At 30.9% G+C, this 22,396-nt stretch overlaps 1 protein-coding gene across 3 annotated transcripts in view; it reads left to right on the forward strand.

The window, feature by feature from the left end:
• LOC143080891 (PH domain leucine-rich repeat-containing protein phosphatase 2-like) overlaps positions 1-22,396 on the forward strand; it is a 49,105-nt gene that overhangs the window by 18,604 nt on the left and 8,105 nt on the right. The window contains exons 1-10 of one of the 3 annotated variants that reach the window (XM_076257043.1): positions 1,608-1,976; positions 6,543-7,192; positions 14,960-15,094; positions 16,417-16,598; positions 17,285-17,460; positions 17,888-18,034; positions 18,557-19,008; positions 20,200-20,260; positions 21,362-21,457; positions 22,030-22,188. In XM_076257043.1, coding sequence (XP_076113158.1) covers positions 1,924-1,976; positions 6,543-7,192; positions 14,960-15,094; positions 16,417-16,598; positions 17,285-17,460; positions 17,888-18,034; positions 18,557-19,008; positions 20,200-20,260; positions 21,362-21,457; positions 22,030-22,188 — 2,111 coding nt within the window. In that variant the 5' untranslated portion in view covers positions 1,608-1,923. Of the gene's footprint in view, positions 1-1,607; positions 1,977-6,218; positions 6,241-6,542; positions 7,193-14,959; positions 15,095-16,416; positions 16,599-17,284; positions 17,461-17,887; positions 18,035-18,556; positions 19,009-20,199; positions 20,261-21,361; positions 21,458-22,029; positions 22,189-22,396 lie in introns of those variants that run through there. The other 2 variants (XM_076257046.1, XM_076257044.1) reach the window with 2 other exon arrangements.

Genomic DNA, 22,396 nt, shown 5'->3' on the forward strand with positions numbered 1-22,396 from the left:
GAGATCCCAGATTTCGAGTCCAAGAGAAAACACTGTAATAAAAATCATGCTCTCTGTGGTTACAACACAAAGAGACATGACCAGAAATATATATAAATTTGAAGAAATAATATGCAAACTGAAATAACTATTGATTTGAAAAAAAACCCACAAATATCATGAATTAAAAAAAAAATAGACTCCTTTAAAAATCAACAAAAAACATCCTTAAAGAGGAACCAAAATCACAATAAAATGATATTTAAAAAAAAAAGACATTAAAACACCCTGTGAAAATCACATGTCAGGTTAAATGAGATTCTTTCAGTTTGGAGGTCATTGCTTCAGACTTAGTGAAAACTTTTGAATTTTACAATATTTCAATGGTAATACATGTACTGAGAAAAGCTAGTCTGTAATCTGTTTGCAAGGTCACCATCCATTGATTTTTCCATAACACATTGCAGTTTGATTATGTAAGTAAGTATAAAGCACTTGACATGTTGAAGAGAAATTTATCAAATTCAGTAATCCATTGAAAATCATTCCGACATGGTAGAATTGACTTGAATTCAGATACTGTGCAATTTTATAATTGATTTGTATTTTTGTATGGGTATTTGTGATGGATTTTGTATGTGAATGATGGTACACCTCAGTTCAGGGGTCACAGTGTTACCGTAATGACAAACAGGGGAGGTAAATGACTTCTTGATTACATTTTAAACAGAAAGTCCCATCATTCTCCAATCAGGTTATAGGATATCTTTATAATAGGATAATGATGTTGTTATTTGTATAATGACACAAATTTTCTACATGTTGTTCCATGAATTGTTTCTAAATTATTTTATGTTTTACACAATTTATTGACAATAGTTATAAAATGTGAATGCCTTGTAACACAAAGGTCCCAGGTTTGAGTACTGCTGGAGACAAGCAATTTTGTAATGAATTCCATGCTCTCAAGTTGCAGTATAAAAGGGTTTTTATGGCACACATTTATACTAATTTTTCAAGATTGAAAATTTGTAGAAAATAAAAAAACTACATACTTGCATCTTGATAAAAAAAGTTAGTTTATTAGGTGTTTGAATTATTTGTTTGAACCATGCCTCTTTTAACATTTTAATCTATAGAAATATTTTAGCTAAATATAAGATAGACATATTTGGCTAAAGATAAACAAGTAAATAAAGCAATGAAACCAAAAATAACTAAGATGTTATAAGGTGAAAAGGAAACAATCTTTGATGAAATTATCTGATAATTATAATTATGATCTTTATCACTTTGTACTACATGTTTATTGCCCTGATGTCCAAAAAATGTTAGATTGATTGATAACCATATTACATGTAATAGGTCATTGGACACAAAGAAATAAAATCCCACCATCTATGATCAACTTGTAGATAGCGTTACAACATATTTTTTTATACCTTATCAAGATTGGACGAAGCAATGGAGCTGAGATGTGAAAGTTTAAGATTTTTATCCAGGTACAAATGTTTGGGGTTGTTTAGATCAAAAGGGGGAATGTAATAACAAAAATAGCTGGTTTTGAATGGTCACTCAGGTGTAACGACATCGGAATGACTGTGAATTTAAATCTACCACTAGTTTGTTCATTGTCTAATTCACATTGTACCATATTTAATTGAAGGTCTAATTGATCTTAGTTTGTCGATATAAAAATGTCTCCTAAAGAAAGTGTCATATTTCTGTATTAAGAGATGTTCGGTTAAAGTAGACTTAATAACGTGGTTGTAGCGGTGAAAGGTTGAACCTTAAAAGATGTAAACAGCTTCTTGAATTATAAATTTAGTTCTAAACATGAGATTTTCTAACTGTTCAAGGATGGAGTAGTATTTCACGATAAGAAAGACACCTGTTTGAGTTTGTCAGGAGAGTTTATTATATTTTGTGATATTTTGAGTGAAAATGTTGAAAATGTATGTTCCAGAATATAATAAAATTATATTACCATTTCCAAGGTAGGTGGATTGTTTACAAAGTTTAATTGTATGTAAATGAAGTTATAAGGTAAACAAATTAGAAGAGGGCTTTGGAGTTAAAGTAAATTTGTAAAATATAACAATGTATTATAACACTTGATTTAATGGAATTTGAAAATAAACTCTTTTAAAATGTAGCACTAAATATTTACAAAATAAACATAAAAAATCTATATATTTGCATAAAATATTTACAAAATAAAGTTATTCCAGTAAAGAAAATATTGAAATACTGTTGTAAATTTAATTATTCAAAAGCACCATAATAATCTTGCTGTTATGCTTCAAGTTTATTTTTGAAGACTCCAGCAAGAAGTAAATTGTTGATAAAAACCCTGCTTTTTTATGTTGATGTTGATATTGAAAATTGAAAATAAGCAAATGAAACTCATTTTTTTTTATTATTATTTATGTATAACTTTAGGTCACTATTCACATCTGTGTACACCATTATCTCTTTTTTGTATTGAAAATTCCTAAATATTAATGATTTAATTACCATATCATGCTTTTTCCATACAAGAAACTGATAAACAGCATAGTTTTCTTTTTTTGACTACTTCCATTTTGGGGACATCCTTAGTCTTGATATATAGACCATATAGCTTTGTGGACCATAAATATAACACCCAACCAAAATGTCACTTAAGCAAATGAGGAATTGTCAGTTCTGATTATAGATAGCTTTAATGAAGTACCAGGGTTTCTTCTTATACCTGTTATTTTTCTTGATTGAATATGTTCTAGCAAAGTCTACTGTTTTGCAGGATGAAATATATTATTTTAAATTTCTATTATACAATTAAGCAGTTGAAAGATTTATAGAAATGCCACACTAGTAGGAATTTTGTTTACAAGTGTTATCAACTAAAACCTAAGTTAAATTACATAATTGTTTATAATACCCACAGGACATACACTGGACTTGATGCTTGGCTTAGCATGTCACATTTTTTACAAATCCACATTTCTTGGTGTTAAAGTAGTAAAACAAATTTAGTTATCAAATTAAAAGATTTGTATGTCAAGTAATCTTTCATTTGAAAGCCTTAATTAAGCCCAAGCAATATAAAAAGAGTCTTGCTAGTTTGCTAGTCTGCATCTTGTGCTGGACACAATTCCATGGATACTGATGTACCACAGTGTTCAGATTTCTTAAAAACTTGCTCTTCATTTCATGATTGCTAGGTATAGTTAGGATGAAGATAATTATATGACTCATGATAAAAATATAGAAGGAAGTCGCTCATTTCTTTTCTGTAAAGTCAAAGATTCCCTTTTTATCTGAAAACACCTCGGGTAATATGTTAAGCAACTTGAAATGAGCGAAACCATTTATTATGAACAGTCCAAAATATTAAGAGCTAACAAATGTAATTGAATCACATTACTTTTCTTAAAGTGTTGTTGTGAACAGGTCAAATTTGTACTTTAAATCTGACCATACTATCCAGCTGTGAATAAGGACTATTGTAACAATAGGAAAGCAGCATGTATCTTGTCAATATTAGTCAATTACATGTATTCTTATTCAGTGGTTCAATTGTAGTATATTTAATCTATTTCAAGAATTTCAACTATTGAAACTTAATCAAGTTTGACCCCAATAAGATCACAGTTTATCTTATTCAGAGATCAGTAAACTACACACCTGGGGACATAAGGTTTGTCAGTCTGTGTGTCCGTTTTTTTGTTTGTCAGTCTGTGTGTCTGTCTGTCTGTTTGTCATCCTTTGTGTTCGTTTGTCGGTCTGTCCATCCGTCTGTCTTTCCCACTTCGCGTTAAATTTTTTGGTCAAAGTAGTTTTTGATGAAGTTGATGTCCAATCAACTTGAAACTTAGTACATGTGTTCCCTATTAAATGATTTTTCTAATTTTATGAGCCAAATGAGAGTTTGACTCCAATTGCATCATCTACTGAACATAGAAAATGATAGTGCAAGTGGAGAGCATCCCTGTGCGACACAAAAATGTTTAATTTAAAATTCACTTAAACTGCTTTTTCACATTAAAAGTATGTTTTTGGATATTAGAGTACCATAACAATTTCAACCTTGTAAATGTGGGGTAGATGTGTATAATTACGTGTAATAATTCTATAGTAATGTATTAGTGTCCTATTACCGATACGTCATTTTAGGATGTTACGAGGTATCACCTTCTCCCCTCACAATACAACAGCACGTTGTTATTTAATTGTCATGTTGAGTAAAGAACGTGGGAAAACTTTGTGTAAAAATTATATTTATATAGCTTTGAGCTAATGCAATTTTAAACTTTAAGAAATAAATAATTAGTTAATAGAGTTATAAGGAAGTCTGAATGTATATACTACATGTAGTACTAGCGTGGTGATTGTGATAGAATTTGAACATGGGTATCATTTTTTTCTGTTATAATTAAAAATCTCTTACAAGGTTTTGTTGTCGAGCCTTCGACTTTAGTCGAAAAAGCGAGACTAAGCGATCCTACATTCCGTCGGCGTCGTCGTCGACGTCGGCGGCGGCGTCCACAAATATTCACTCTGTGGTTAAAGTTTTTGAAATTTTAATAACTTTCTTAAACTATACTGAATTTCTACCAAACTTGGACAGAAGCTTGTTTATGATCATAAGAAAGTATCTAGAAGTAAATTTTGTAAAATTAAAATTCCATTTTTTCCGTATTTTACTTATAAATGGACTTTGTTTTTCTGCGAGGAAACATTACATTCACTCTGTGGTTAAAGTTTTAAAAATTTTAATAACTTTCATAAACTATCCTTGATTTGTACCAAACTTGGACAGAAGCTTGTTTATGATCATAAGATAGTATCAAGAAGAATATTTTGTAAAAATAAATTTCCACTTTTCCGTATTTTACTTATAAATGGACTTAGTTTTTCTGCGAGGAAACATTACATTCACTCTGTGGTTAAAGTTTTTAAAATTTTAATAACTTTCATAAACTATCCTTGATTTGTACCAAACTTGGACAGAAGCTTGTTTATAATCATAAGATAGTATCAAGAAGAAAATTTTGTAAAAATAAATTTCCACTTTTCCGTATTTTACTTATAAATGGACTTAGTTTTTTTTGCCAGAAACAAAACATTCACTCTGTGGTTTAAGTTTTTAAAATTTTTATAATGTTCTTAAACTATCCTGGATTTCTACCAAACTTAGACAGAAGCTTGTTTCTGATCATAAGATATTATTCAGAAGTAAATTTTGTAAAAAAAAAATTCACTTTTTCCATATTTTACTTATCAATGGACTTAGTTTTTCTTCCAGTTAACATTACATACAGTCTGCAGTTAAAGTTTATACAACATTTATTAGATTCATAAACTATCCTGGATTTTTTACCAAACTTGGAAGCTTCTTTCAATCAAAAGACAGTATCGAGAGGGAAATTTTTATTGATGTTTTTCCTCATTTTGTTGAGTCTGCGATTAACAGCAAAAGTAGGCGAGACACTGGGTTCCGCGGAACCCTTACAAATTTTTTATCTATGAAAGATTAAATTAAGCTTTTATTTGTTTATATTTAAACAATTTTGTCAAGAAATACCTTTTTCATTCAATACTGTTGGTTAAAATACTAGTGTCATGTAGTTTCCTTGATTGAAGATAAATCAAAATAACTCAAAAATAATACCTAAAAATGGAGATAAAAGGATTTGCCAAAAACACTGAACAATAAAAGACAACATCAACCACAAAAAAACCACACATTCCACTATAATACACAAATATCTTATTGGCATTCTTGCAAAATTCCTTCAAACCACAAAATCAAGAAGCAACCCAAAAATGACTCCATAGTAAAAGTTATCTTTTATAGAGTGACTCACAAATTTCTCTATACATAAGGTAAACTGGTCTTTTAAAAGAATGGATTATTTTTAATTTGATATTTGCTATAGTAATTTCATTGCAATATCTGTAATAATTTTTGTTGGTCATACATTGTACTTGATTTCCTCCCCACAGCTATAGCATTGTAAGATAAAAAAAGGTCCCAACATAACAGGATAGGGATACATATGTTTTTCGGGTGCCCAACCATATCCCTTACCTTGGACAGTGGTTTTACAGCACAACACAAGAATGAACTAAAAAATTAGTTAGTAACTATTAGTAACACTCTAAAGCTGTGGTATTTGGCTTTTGGCATTACTTGTTACCCTTTGTCCTTATCGTTAATTGGTTTTCTGTATTGGTAACTTAGTGTTGTTTAAACAGCTTAACAGTTCAAATGAGGTAACATAATTCTCTTGATATTTATTCAATGGTTTTATATGCATGTAAACTGCATATGTATTAGCATGTATTTAGTTTTACAAAAATAGACTTTAACCACAGGTTTATGAAAATGAATACACCATGACTTTTTTTTATTGTACTCTATATTGAAGATATTGAAAATGACGCTGACTTTAACATGTTTAAGGTAATGAAACAAACCTTCAGAAATAAATAGAGAGGTTACAGTTAAGAATATATTATTTTGTGTCAAGATGATAATCTAAACAGAATTATAACTATCATTATTTTATTTGTAGGACTATCAATCCTCCACCAGAGGGAGGCACTGAAGACAGTAGCAGTAGCCGTGTAAGTTTTGACAGCTGTGCCCCTAGTCAAATATCAGCGCAATCACATGCAACAACAAGAACAGATGACCCTTTATATCATGGAGACTTCAATGGAGCAGATGCATGGTGGACTGTAGACACTTATCTCCGTGGTGGGTTGCATCATGGGAAGGGACTGAGAAACAAGAATGAAGAGGATACTTGGGACTTGTCCGATTCATTAGCAGATTTGTATGTGGAAGCAAATAAAAGAGATAAAAGTTTTTCTGATGGAACGCTGACCATGGGAATTAATGCTGATGACATTGACCGACCTTATCTAGATAAAGATACCAGTAATGGATATATTCGAGTATTCTTTTCTGATGCTGATAACTCACAGCTTTTCAAATTGACATTATCCACCCAGTCCCAGAAGATATGTACACGATGTGGCCGACCACCGAATTCTCTCCACGTTCAGTTGAACGGGGACATTATTAAGAGACTAGAACCGTTTGATTGTCCTCTAGCCATACAGAATGAATATTTACAGAGAATAGGATATACAGATATAAGTAAAATACAGGAGTTTGGTGCTTGTGAAGATCTGTCTTATCTCGTTAAATTCTATGCAGGTAAGGAAATGATGCTTTAGTAAATGGTGCATATTTTTTAGTTATTTAGGGTGTATATATTAGTTTAAATGAAATGGATGTTAGATTTTTTGTTTTGTAAGCTACTGACTACATAAAGTCAATCTTCAGTATTCTGCTGCAAGTTGTATCTTTATAAAATATTTCTACCTTGTGAAACATCTCATAAGTTGATAAGAAGGTATATATGGTTTTTTTTATCCTCCCTCACTTTAGTACACAGAGATTTATTTTTAATAGTTTGCTACTGACCAATGACCACTGTCAACAACCCAGATATTATATTTGTATTTTTTGTAATGGCACATAGAAAATAGCAAAACTTACAACCGACTTTATCTTTTTTCACTTTTGGGTGTTTAACATATATATTTCACAGACGATAGAGCACTGCTATCTTAAGTGATCATTTTTGTATATTTAACAGAGTTTAAAGGAGGCATCTAATATTTCAGACTATATATCATGTAACTAAATAACCGAAGCAAAAGTCTGAGAAAGTTTGACCTGAATTTTTATTCAAATATTTGTTGTGATGTAGAAATAAATGATTCAGTGATTTTGTTTGTATTATAAAACCCTTATTTCAATTTTAAATGGAATTTTAAATGCACTGTTAAAATGTTATTACTGAATAGTTTAGTTTCGTCACGAAATAAAAAAAACATACAAGGAAAGTAATCCAATACAAGTCTTATACTTTTCATTAATAATAACTTAAATTCTAAGAAAAAATATTTTTCAGCAATTTGTACATTTATAAAATAGAATATTGTTTACACTAATTTATCAAGAAATGCATGTGACTTTATTCATAGATGTGAACAAATATCACAATGGTATGTAAGCATAAAATTAAAAAACATACAAGGCTAACAAAGGCCAGAGGCTCCTGACATGGGACAGGTGCAAAAAAAAGCAGGGGGGTTAAACATGTTTTGTGAGATCTCAAACCCTCCCCATTACCTCTAGCCAATATAGTTTAAAAAAACACAAGCATATTCTATTATAGCAAAAGAATCTGATAGAAGAAACGAAACACCTTATATCAAGTTGTGTATAAAAAATGAAAACTCTGTAAGTTCTTCTTTATTCACCCCCCATAAAAGGAAAATTTAACTGGTAAATAAATGTTTATTAATTTCTAACCATATATTTATTTGAAAGAGTTCAAAAGATTTATTTTTATAATCATAAATTGTAATCTGTTTAATTGTCCTGGCTTTTTAAAAACTTGTTATTTTAACAACCTTTATAAGGATAGCAATTCTATTTAACAAATCTGTATTGATAATCAAAATATTCAACTAGGGCATAAAATTGTAAAGGTTTTCTTCACAGGATTTAAATGTTGTTTAATAATAAGAGAATTTTCAATGTAGATTAAATGTAATTTGTAATAAGTATAAAGTTTGCCTTATAAATAGGATTATGGTTTGACTTCCTAATAAATAAATCTTAATTCTAATCGGAATAAAAATTGATATTCCCATAGAACTTATTTTCTGTTTAACCTTTTTCATCTGTCTTTTTGTCCAACAACCAATATTTCAGCACTCTTTTTCTAAGCAACAACTGAACTCAATGTCTTCATATTTGATCAGTTACAGTGATCAGTTGTAATGTACAAGCACTAGTAGGTTCTGTCCGAGGCATATAATTCCTGTTTGATGATACTTTGAAGTTTAGATTGCTCGAACTTGAAATAATTGTTTTTTATTTAACTTGGAAATCAATGTAATTCATTGCAACCAATGTAATAAGTCAAATGATTCACTTGCAAGTTAATAATTCATTAAGGGATGCCTTTTAGCTTACATTGACAAAATTGTTCCAAACTGGCTCTCTGATGCAATACTGTCATGCAAAGGAGTAGGTTCAGTAAGACCCCTTTTTGGCCCCAAAATATAGCAGTTTTACAAAATTGTGAAAATATAATCTTTAAACTGTTTATTGGAAAGTAGAATTCTTCTGCTACATAAATATGGGCTGTTTTTGACAATGCAATGCACATATATTGGGTACTAGCATCATTAAGTTATGCTAAATTACTGAAATCTTCATAATTTTAGCATTTTAGTTAAATTTTAGACGGTTTCCATCTTAAAAGAAGGTGGCCGCATTCGTGTTCATTCATAATATTTAAATGTAATTTGTATTTGATGATAATACATAACATATATAAAGGTTGAGGATGAACACTGATGCGGCCACTTCCAATTTTGACAAAAATCATCTGAAAAGTGACGTTTTTTGGCATATTTGATAGATTTTTTATATCTAAGCTTGAATCAGATCGTTTTTAATGACTAAATCAGTAAAAATCTTTCATATAAACTAATTGAATCAATTAAATAGACACTTAAGTGTTTATAAAAAATGTCTGAAATCTTTTGTCAGATGAACCTGAAATTTTGAGGCCAAAATCTGCACTTACAGGTGTCATATGGTATTTTGAACCCCCTAAAAAGTGAACCCGGGGTCAAATTACCATGCGGTAAAATGGACCTACTCCTTTAATTGACTTTCTGATCAAAGTGATTTTAGGGTCTTATATAGCAAAAATCTACTTCCCAATTTTCATTAAATTTTGAGAGGTCTTTCTATTCATCGAAAGCTTACACTACTTTTCTTATAAACCCTATTAAGTATCAATACTGTGTTCTAAATTCCTTCACAATATAGGTTTAAACTCAGTTCAACTGTTATTCAATCCTTTGTCATTTTTGGATTTTTTTCACCAGTAATTTTGTCTCCATTTAAAGGTACAATTGACTACATGTATGTCCCTATAGAATACATAATACAATGATTTTATTGACATATTTGTTATAATTTAAGGAGAAGATGGAGATTTTATGACATTATTCCCTTAACAATACCATATAAATGTATTTCCCAGAGATGTAGTGGTGTGTTTATTTATTGACAACTTAATGTTTATAGGATACCTATATAGTATTGACAATATTTACGACTTACGTTTGTGGTATTGACAGGGTTTATATAGATGTGTATTGAAAACTTGTTGTTAATGAGCTACATATATAGTATTGACAGGCTATCAATATTTATAGCCTTCACTTGGGGTTGGGCTGTAGTTGTGGTGGGTGTGAGGATTTTCAGAGGATTATTATCAAATATTCCGTGTTATTTAGACTCATGTACAATTGTCATATAGGTAGAGTTATCTGAGTAGACTGTAATGTTAATAAAAATATACCAAGATTGGAAATTGAAAAACTAAAAGTTATTGAAATATTATATAATAGACAAAACCGTGGCAAAAGGAGGATAGACAAACAGTCTATTTATCAATGAAACACTTATTGTGAAAACTTAATATTGAGTATAAACATGAAGGCCATAAAATAATCATTGATTAAATCAGGTCCTCTGGAAGGGTAAACACTTCTTCCATCACCCCTGTCCTTAATAGAGTTGCTGGTTCAGGACTGTCTAATGGGATTTCTCTTTTTAGAAGTTTTACAGCGCAGTACATCCCAGTTTGAACTGATCACATGACACCACTCAATAACTTTATGTTATCTAAAATAAAATTTCTGTCATACTAAATATTTAAATTTACCATGAAATTTCCGTTTATTCACACAATAAAGAATAAAAAGTATCCATATATGGACATTTTATGTTCATGTTTACATTATAAAATAAATAGAAATAAACGTCAGTCATCAAGAGCTAGACATCATCATTTAGGGAACAAAAACCTGGAATAATTGAAAGATTTTCTGATTTCATGATTCAGTTATCTACCCTTCGGCATAACACTAAAAATTTGGAGAAATATGTACTATCCCCCAACTTAATGTGTTTGTAGCTCTTAACACCTTTTATAACAAGAAAATATGTAAAACGACAATAATTGAGTTTTAAAGATGTAATCATATTACTTGATTATCTCCCCTTAGGCTGTTTTTTTGTAAAGTTATTGAAATGTTTTGATTTGAAGTGTAAAACTGAAAGTCAAAGTTTGTAATATTTTATCATTATTTAATCTGTTAAATTTTGAACAATGAATAAGTATTGTACTGATTTATAAGATTGAATAATATACAAGTAAAGTTTGTGATAACATTGATGATATCATTGCTATGTTTGTAACAGTTTGTATAATATATTAAACTTACAATGAAATAAACAGAATGTTGACTCCACAAAATTGAAATAATTTTGCAGTTTAGATTGTTTAAACTTAAATTAATTAGTGTTTACAAACTTATAATTAATTAAGACAGTGGCCTGAGAAAGACTCTGTTTTTTATTTGATATTCTACAGATTCTTTTCACACAATATTACATTATCCTGACAAGGCTGCAGCCTAGGTTGAATTTAGGTAAGCTTTTATGCAGATAAAATTGAGAAAGGAAATGGTGAATGTGTCAAAGCGACAACAACCCAACAATAGAGCAGACAACAGCCGAAGGCCACCAATGGGTCTTTAATGTAGCGAGAATCCCCATACCCTTAGGTGTCCTTCAGCTGGTCCCTAAAAAAATGTATACTAGTACAGTGATAATGGACGTCATACTAAACTCCGAATTATACACAAGAAACTAAAATTAAAAATCATATTATGAGACCATATTATATCAAAATATAAAAAAAGACTGTGAATACTGAAGCCCAACTTTGCATGACTGATTATTTCTTTAATGCATTAGTATGTGAAATTTTGATGTAAAATAAATAGGTTTTGTATTGTTATGAGTTACAATTTATGACAAAAATAAGCAAAGACCCATCGAAACAACATCTGATAAACAAATTTAATAATACTTTTAGATATTTGGATGATATTTTGGCTCTCAATAATGACGACTTCAGTATGTATATTAATGAAATTTATCCTGTTGAACTTACTTTAAATAAAGCTAATACTAACAATGACCACTGCCCTTTTCTCGATCTTGATATCTATATCACTAATGGAAAGCTGAATACTAAAATTTATGATAAAAGGGATGATTTTTCATTTCCTATCGTTAATTATCCGTTTTTAGATGGTGACGTTCCCTTGTCACCATCCTACGGTGTTTATATATCTCAACTTGTACGATTCGCTCGTGTATGTAACAATGTTTTAGATTTTAACGAGAGAAATTTATGTATTACTGAAAAATTATTACACCAGGGTTTTCGATATCACAAACTAGTCAAAACATTTACTAAATTTTATCATCGGTATAAAGACATCATTCGTAAATATAGCTCAACATGCAGACTTCTAATACGTTCAGGTATTTCACATCCAATTTTTTATGGTAATATTCTTTATAAAGCACAAAGGTGTCAGTATTCACCTCAGAAACTTACAAAACCTTTGAATAGACTTATTAAGAAGGGATATAATTACGATACTGTTGTCAAGTCATTAAAGATTGCATATTTTGGCGTTAATATTGAGTCACTGATAAGGTCTTTGCATCGGAACTAAACACATTTATTCTAAAAACAGTTGTTGGCATGACACGGGTTATGTTCTTCTCATATATGTTATGATGGTATGATACTAAACCCCTAACGGGAAGGATTGTGCCTGATGTTCATATGATGAAATCATAATCTTTCAGTCAGTTTAATTGAAGTCTGGAGCTGGCATGTCAGTTAACTGCTAGTAGTCTGTTGTTATTTATGTATTTTTGTCATTTTGTTTATTTTCTTTGGTTACATCTTCTGACATCAGACTCGGATTTCTCTTGAACTGAATTTTAATGTGCGTATTGTTATGCGTTTACTTTACTACATTGGTTAGAGGTATAGGGGGAGGGTTGAGATCTCACAAACATGTTTAACCCCGCCGCATTTTTGCGCCTGTCCCAAGTCAGGAGCCTCTGGCCTTTGTTAGTCTTGTATTATTTTAATTTTAGTTTCTTGTGTACAATTTGGAAATTAGTATGGCGTTCATTATCACTGGACTAGTATATATTTGTTTAGGGGCCAGCTGAAGGACGCCTCCGGGTGCGGGAATTTCTCGCTACATTGAAGACCTGTTGGTGACCCTCTGCTGTTGTTTTTTATTTGGTCGGGTTGTTGTCTCTTTGACACATTCCCCATTTCCATTCTCAATTTTAAGGAAGTATATATGTGTATTGGGAGATCATTTTATTCTGCAATCAGCCAAGCATTTGTACTTAATTCAGGCAAACTTATAAAACTTAACTTTATTTTGTACAGTATACAAATAAAGTCTACTGTTACGCTGCTTCTATGTTGAGTGAACAATTATGTAAAAAACAAATATTCCTATATCAGGTCATTTTGGTTTCTCTTTTGAGCTAGTTCTCTGTCTGTGTTTTTGTAAGCCTTGTTAATTTTCTATATACATCAGAGACAACACAAGGGAATATTAAAAAAAGCTGAACATAAAAGCTTATGATTAAAATGCAAAAATAAGGTGCTAATTCCAACTTTCATGTATAAAAAGAATACATTGTAATTCAAAAACTAAATTTTGTAAAATAATATTATTGATAAAGAAATACATTGTAATACATTTCTAATGGCAAGCAAAACTGACAAAAACACTTTGTTTACTTAAAATATGTCTGAATATTGTTTGATAAACCTATAAATTATTTTATCACAGTTAATAGTATAATAATTAAACACATCATTAAATCTTACTGAAATGTTTGGCAATGACAAATGTCAAAAATCATCTATTGTTGTGTTGTTTTGAACAATCTAAATCTGATTGATTGATTGATCTGATTTTTATAAAATTAATAATCTTCCCAATGATATAAATTACTGCCATTTAAACACCCCAAAAAAGATTTACAGGGACTAATATTATATAGATCAATGGTTCAACTATATTGTTTTTTATCATGTAATACAACTACAAATATAATTAGATAAATAGTTCTGTCACATTGTGGTTAAATATCAGGATCATAAGAAGATACTGTCTTATTACTTTTGTTTGTGATGTCATGTATGGTAAATTTAATTGTTGACAGTCTTATAATATCACCAACTATTAGAAAAAAAGACTTTTTTTTTAAGAAGTTTTTAATTTCTGCAAGAGCAAAACCTAACAGGAGATTGCTCAGAATTTGACAAAGATTAGGGGAAGAGGGAACATACAGCCATTGTGTAAAAACTTATGGATAAGCTTTTCCTCATTTGAATACACATTTCCAGTTTTCAAAAATTGTATAATAGAATATAAGGATACAAATCATAAGAATATTTAGTTTAATCATATTTATTTATAGTGGATCGGGAAAAAGTTATATTAATCCCTTTCCACTCTACCGGTGCGAGGACTGCCTTGTATAACATAAGAATGTTTGAAAGATGTACCTGGATTTGGTAACCATATAAGGGACGACATCAAAAGTTCAATGAAGGATAAGAAACTTAATTCACATAGTTTTTTCACTGACCCCCCTACCCCCCTCTTAACTTAATTTGGGAAAAATTGATTGACCCATATGGATATATGTAAAAATCAATGTCGGATAACCAAATCTTGCAGCAGTTCAACCCCCCCACCCCCAAACTATTTGAATTAAGTTTTTTATCTTACATTGATCTTTTGATGTCGTCCCTAATAAAGATTAAAATCAGCGATCGTCTAGTTGTTACAAAATAAAACAGAATAGTATATGTGATGATTTAAAGTTTTCTTTATTCTTAAATCTGGAGAACTCAGTTCTCATTTAGATTGTACCCCAACTATAAGAATTAATGCAGTTAGTATTTTTTGCCTTTTTCAGGTAAACCTATATCAGACAGTACTTATTCCAGGAACCAGTTACAGTCTTTAGTACTGGTACGCAAGGGGAAACTGATTTACCAATGGGTAAAACGTCTGTGTGTCATCTCGGGTACCAGATTAATGATCTACAGAGGTAAAGACAGGATACCAGTATGTCATGCCTGTTCAAACCTAGGGCATACAAGTTTATAGTTTATAGATAAAGTTGGTTCATTAAGCTATTCATATGATATGATATATATATATATATCGGTCCATAACTATCTAAGACAGGCATAATTGAACTAGAATTTAAACTTTGTAAACTTAAATGACCATTGGAGGAGTATGGCATTGCCAAAGGTTATTCATCAAAATGCTCATAAATAGAAAGAGCTTGCAGACATAATAAAACTTCATTTTGACATTTTAATCTATCAGATTTTATAGAAAGACATCGCAGACCAAGGTCATAACCTAATGTCAGGACAACAGATATAGATACTTAGATATTCATGAATTCAAATCTTAAAACCATGGTCATTTGATAAGTGGTGGCAACATATTGCATTTTTATGCCCCACCTACGATAGTAGAGGGGCATTATGTTTTCTGGTCTGTGCCTCCGTTCGTCCGTCCGTCCGTCTGTGCCTCCGTTTGTCCGTCCGGTTAAAGTTTTTGGTCGAGGTAGTTTTTGATGAAGCTGAAGTCCAATCAACTTGAAACTTAATACACATGTTCCCCATGATATGATCTTTCTAATTTTAATGCCAAATTATAGTTTTGACCCCAATTTCATGGTCCACTGAACATAGAAAATGATAGTGCAAAGTTCAGGTTAAAGTTTTTGGTCAAGGTAGTTTTTGATGAAGTTAAAGTTACATCAACTTGAAACTTAGTACACATGTTCCCTATGATATGATCTTTCTAATTTTAATTCCAAATTGAAGTTTTGACCCCTATTTCACGGTCCACTGAACATAGAAAATGATAGTGGGAGTGGGGCATCTGTGTTCTATGGACACATTCTTGTTTTTATTTTTTTTACTTATAGACAAACTTTTTTGTTATCCTCATTGATGGCTTTTTGCAAATGGAAAATCATCAATTATTAAAACATTGTTAGCTTTCAATCATTAAACCTTCAATGTTTCTGATGAAGTAAGTTCCAGAAAAGTGCTTCTAACATACGACAATTTTGATGTGTTTTTTTTTTCTTCATTTTGTATCACTATAATGACCTGAGTTTGAATTTGAATTGGTAAAGAAGTAGTTTTTGTCAATTAAGTATGAAAGACAAAATGTCTTGTTTTTATGATGCATATGTTAATATAGTCAGTTCCAGACAAGAAATAAAACAAAACCAATTTAGTCTGTTTGATGATTGTATACTACAGTTTGATGATTGTATACCACAGTTTGATGATTGTATACCACAGTTTGATGATTGTATACCACAGTTCTATATATTTTCAGACAAAAACAAGAACTCAAAACCAACAATTGTACAACTTGCTAAAGGTTCTGTTGAAGAGTCCCAGTTCAAAGGTCATGACTTCTGTCTGAAGTTGACCTCCACACTTCAAGGTGATAGGTCAGTGTACCTGTCATTTACAGATGAAAATGAATTTTCAAAATGGTTCAGAAAATCGAAGAAGGTAATAACATGTAGGGTAAAACAGAATCTAACATACTGTAAATTCAGAAATTATTGCGTGCATTTATTATTGCGATTTTGTCATTTTACACTTGAATGCGATTTTAATTTTTACGATTTTGAGAAAAGTCATGCTTAAGTCAGTTCAAATATTACAAAATGCGAGTTTTAATTATTGCGTTTACAACTCAGTCGCATTATTCGCAATAATAAAAACCTCGCAATAATTTCTGAATTTACAGTAATATGAAATTTGCTAATTTCCAAAGTTATAAAAGATTTTAAGCCAAAAATAGATCACACCAGCACCCAATTTCTTCAAAATTGCACCCAATTTCTTCAAAATTGATATAAAACAACAAACTATGGTCTGGATAGCCTGGTTTGATACAGGCACAAATTGTGGTGGGTTAATCAGTTTTGTTTGCACTCAAACCTCTCCTTTTGCTGTTTTAGACCTTGGTCTTAATAGTAAAACATACAATAAAACCAAACAAGGATATTCTTATATACTATAAATAGAAATGAAGGAAAGATATTATCATTAGCATAAGAAAAAGGAAATAAAATCAAAGAGTTTGAAGATCATCACCATCACATTGACAGTAATTGAATTCTAACCTTCCACCAAATAAAAATCTTTTTTTATACTCATTATTTGATATTTTTCTAATTTACGTTCCATAGGCTACAGCAAAGTTACCTTCTAAAGCTGATTTATCCAATTGTCACTTAGAATTCCTACCAGAAACTGTGTTCATTAACCAGGACTTACAGAGCCTCAATCTAAGACATAATGCTCTCAAATCTCGACCAATAGAGGAAGATATTTATACCATTGGTTGGTTAGATGATTTACCGAGGTAAGTTGAAAATTTGGTTGTTAGTCTTAGATCAGTTGACCAAAGGCTCAATGTTATCTTTTCCAATTTCTTAGCATCTACCATGACATGTCTAAGAATATGTTACAATGTATATGGTGTTGTCAGTTTATTTCTTAGCATCTACCATGACATGTCTAAGAATATGTTACAATGTATATGGCGTTGTCAGTTTATTTCTTAGCATCTACCATGACATGTCTAAGAATATGTTACAATGTATATGGCGTTGTCAGTTAATTTCCAACTTTTTGAGTTTGAATGTCCCTCTTTTTTTCCTGTAGTAGTATTTTTAAAATTATTTATAAAGTTATACTTTTTGGCAATTTCCACAGCCATACTACTAGTCTTAACTTATCCATATAAAATCTCCATTAAATGAAACTAAAGTGTTTGTTTATATCAACAGGTTCCACAGCCTAACTAGTCTTAACTTAGCTGACAACAATCTTCTGATTTTACCATCATCACTTTGTAAAATGAAGACTTTGACAGAACTGAACATAGCTAGTAACCAAATATCAATATTACCACCAGACCTAGCAGAACTTACCAAGTAAGAAATTCATTAAAAATTACTTAAGAAATACATCACAATACCATTTACCATACACAGAACATGTTTTGAGGGCCAAAACTCTGGAAAGCAAAACATTCAAAGTGTAAGTTCAGAAATCTTTGCAATGTTTTTATCATTTTTAAAATATTGACAAGCATAGTATCACCCTATTATTAGATTTAAAAAAAAATCTAAATTGATAATTGCGTTGAAGCATTTTCTAAAAAATACCTAAATTAGCTGTGCATTTTTTTCTGTTAAAATTGATGTATATAATTTGATAGTTGTAGTATAAGAATGGCAATCTCAACAAAGGGGAGAGGGGACAATGAAAAACATAAGTGAAGCACCATGACCAAATTAAAAAAATGGAAAACAAATGAACAGCAGTTATCAAAACACTACACAGAAATTGTTCAACACAAACTTCACCAAAATATTTTGATGTTCTAATACACTTTTGTGCTGATAATGTGAAATTTTCTTAAATAAGCATAAATGTTTTGTTTTTATTTCCAGTTTACAAGTTCTACAAGCACACAACAATCACCTAACTGCATTACCATTGGAGATGTGGGGGATGAAGTCACTTCATGTTTTAGTGCTGGCTTTCAACCATTTTACAACAGTACCTGAAGTTCTTCTAAACTCCCAGCATGCAGCATTACAACTTGACAGCATTATCATGGCAGGGAATAGAATAGAAAAACTGACTTACGAAGTGTTGTCTAAAATGCAACATATAAAGAAAGTAGATTTTAGAATGAATTTATTGTCACTCTTGCCAAGTGAAACTACAAAATTTTCATTTTTGGAAATATTGACACATCTAGATGTGCGAGACAATCAGATTCCAGACTTAGATATTCGTTCACTGAAAGGATTGGAATATTTGAATTGTGAGAGAAATGAGATGCATACATTACAAATAAATGGGATGTCATTGAAGAATGTGTTAGCTTCACATAACAGTAAGTATTGAAGTCTTAAAAAATAATCAGTAGTTTTTCAGTTTTTGCACCTCTAGGGTTGACTGGGGTATAGAAATATGGTCATCACTATCAGTAAAATTGTTCCTAAAGTAGGACATCTGTTCAGCTGTGAGTGATGATTAAATATGCAGCCATTTTTAAGCCCCACCTATGGGCATTATGGTTTTAGGTATGTGTGTCTGTTCGTTCATCTGTTTGCCCATTCATTAGTTCGATCCTCCATATGTCTGGCTGTTCCCCTTCAGGTTAATTTGTTTTGGTCAAAGTAGCTTTTGATGAAGTCCAACCAACTTGAAACTTAGTACACATGTTTCCTATGATATGATCTTTTTAATTTTCATGCCAAATTAGAGTGTTGACCCCAAATTCATGTCCAATGAACATAGAAAATGATAATTTGAGTGGGGCATCCATGTACTATGGACCCATTCATGTTGGTTATAATTTTGAAGTAAAAAGTGGGAATAATTTTTGCATCTAATCAAACAATATCCTTGTATTTTGGGTATAAAAAACTTTGAAAATATTATGACTTGTTTGAAAACTTTTTTTTTAACGTTTATGAGTATGAAGGCTTTGTGCTCATGTGAGATACAAATGTAATTTTATGTACAAAAGTTTTAGCTGATCTGTGTGCTGCAACAGCTGTTAAAAATATAGAAAAAAGTACAAACAGAAAAATGAGGATACAACATTTTCATAATGTATAAATGATGAACTAGGAACTATCAAGATGAAGAACCTCAATAAAAGCTCTGTTCCTTTGATAAAGAATTGAGAATGGAAATGGGGAATGTGTCAAAGAGACAACAACCTGACCATAGAAAAGACAACAGCAGAAGGCCACCAATGGGTCTTCAATGCAGCGAGAAATTCCCGCACACCCGGAGGCGTCCTTCAGCTGGCCCCTAAACAAATATTTATACTAGTTCAGTGATAATGAATGCCATACTAAACTCCAAATTGTACACAAGAAACTAAAATTAAAAATAATACACGACTAACAAAGGCCAGAGGCTCCTGACTTGGGACAGGCGCAAAATTGCAACAGGGTTAAACATGTTTATGAGATAGAATGATTCCTCATATCTTCTCTGGATTAATTTTTAATGCATATTCAACAATTTCCCACTATTATAAAATGTACTAAGAAATGCATTTTTATTTCAGAGTTAGAAACATTTTCCATTAATCCTAAGCCAGAGTGGATTGTTAACATTGAGATATCACAGTAAGTTTAATGTATTCTGCATATCTTAAATTATTTATAGTTGCCTGAGTTCGTTGTAATTGTAAAATATGTACTCATCCAGTACATGGTAAATGTTTTATTTTTTTTAAATATAATTATGTCAAATGGGTTAGTGAATGAAGAAAATATGTACACAAATATTCATTCAATATACTGAGAAAACTTTAACACACATGAAAAGTGATGTTATTTTTTATCAGTACCATATTTTAAAGGCATGAGTCATAGCCAGAAATTAGTAGTGCTTTTGCTAATTAATATTCATAATATGTAAATGAGAATTGTACCACATGATTATAGTTTGAACTAGACTGTCTTGATATAGTTAAAATCTTTAAAACACGGATATTATAAGTTGCCCGTCACAAATTCCTTGTTTATAATTACTCTGATACTTCCGTAAAGTTGTCAGGCGGTCAAAATCAAAACAATGAACGCGAATTAAGTGAATTTTTCGTGTTCTCGTGAGTTTATTCTTCTTAAAATATTGGCATTTTAACTTTACGTGGGAACCTAGAGTTCAACGACTACACATACAAGGTTTGGACTTGCTTATTCTTTGGAGTGTCAAGTTTCACCACGGCAACTTGTTTTTCTAATGACCTTGTTAGCCAATTTTCAACATCGAAGTTTGCAAATTTGACTTTCAGCCATTTTAGCCTGTATTTTATACTGCAATGTTAAAAGCCTCTCGCTTCGATTATACAAATATCTCAGGAACCTTGATTTTTGCAACGACAGTCATTATGTTTTGTTTAAATGGTGTTTATTGTTGTGTATATTTATTTTCTGCCCCGGCAACCTGTCTATCACTTGAATTAAAGTAAAAATAGACATTTTTTTCAAAAATCCCTATCATTTCAATATAATTTCCGTGACCCGTACCTGATTTCATTAGTATAATATTCAAATGAGCAAAGTGGCGTTGATTTCTGGATATGTGCACACCTGCTAGTGAATCCTGTTAAGAGATTTTTTATGAAAAAAATTTAGAAAATCAAAATCTGTCTCTTAGTTCACCTGAAGAGATTCAACAAATGTGTATTATTCTATCATTAAACTTTTTGTGTTGTTTTGTAGTAACAAGTTAAAGACTTTACCAGGCTGGATGTCAGAGTGTTTCTTTCTCCTGAAGTTAGATATCAGTTATAACCAGCTCACTAAACTACCAGGAAGGCAAGTTTTTAATTAAAATGTCAATTAAACCACAAGTAAAACAGTGTTATTGTTGACATCTTTTTCCCTAGATCTTTTGGTCTGATTGGCAATGTTACAACATTTCCTTATATAAACATTTTGTTCTGTTGCCATACTTTTATTTTTTAATGGACACCGAATGCTCCAGAGAAAATGGAGGTCATGGAAATTAGACTCAGTTTATTGCACTAAGGGAGGCTTACACATGGGCAGAATGTAAAAAAAATACTCATCTTCTGTTAGGAGCGAATCTTTCACAAATAATAAGCTACAGTGACCAATGTAGAGGCTATGTTTATTGGAAATAAGTTTTTTTAAGTATGCCTGTAACTGTTCATGATTTTAGAAAAATATATGAAAAATCATGATGCTTGTTTTTTCAATGGTACAAGTAAAAAAAAATATACAAAACAAATATGTAAACCTGGAGTTATGATTTCGTCATAACAGTTCAGCGATGTCATCAGAAAAGTAACTGCTTATACATTAAATCAGCATTTTACAGTGTTAAAGTTTTTTGACATTATATAAATTTCTGTCATTTATTTCAGGTTATTTGTAGAGGCACAGAAGCTGAAGGTGTTAAGAGCCAACCACAATCAAATATCCACATTCCCAGAAGATATTGGTAAAACTGTGATAGAGGAACTAAACTTGGAACATAACAAAATAGAATCCATTCCTGCTGAATTGTTTATTAAAGCTTCAAAGTAAGCAGTTAAAATAATAGCATGTGCACCAGTATTTGATCCCTCAAAAAATGTTTAAATCTTTCAAATTATGTTGTTTTTATTGAAAAATGAACCAGTTGCTTTGATCTGAAAATTTATTTCAATAGGTTAAAATTAAAATATGACAAGGTTTACGTATTTGACCGAAAATGACAGTTGTTTTTGGTTTAAGTATAAAAGAGGTAGA

Source organism: Mytilus galloprovincialis, chromosome 6 (assembly GCF_965363235.1).
Source record: "Mytilus galloprovincialis chromosome 6, xbMytGall1.hap1.1, whole genome shotgun sequence".
Classification (NCBI taxonomy): Eukaryota; Metazoa; Mollusca; class Bivalvia; order Mytilida; family Mytilidae; genus Mytilus; species Mytilus galloprovincialis.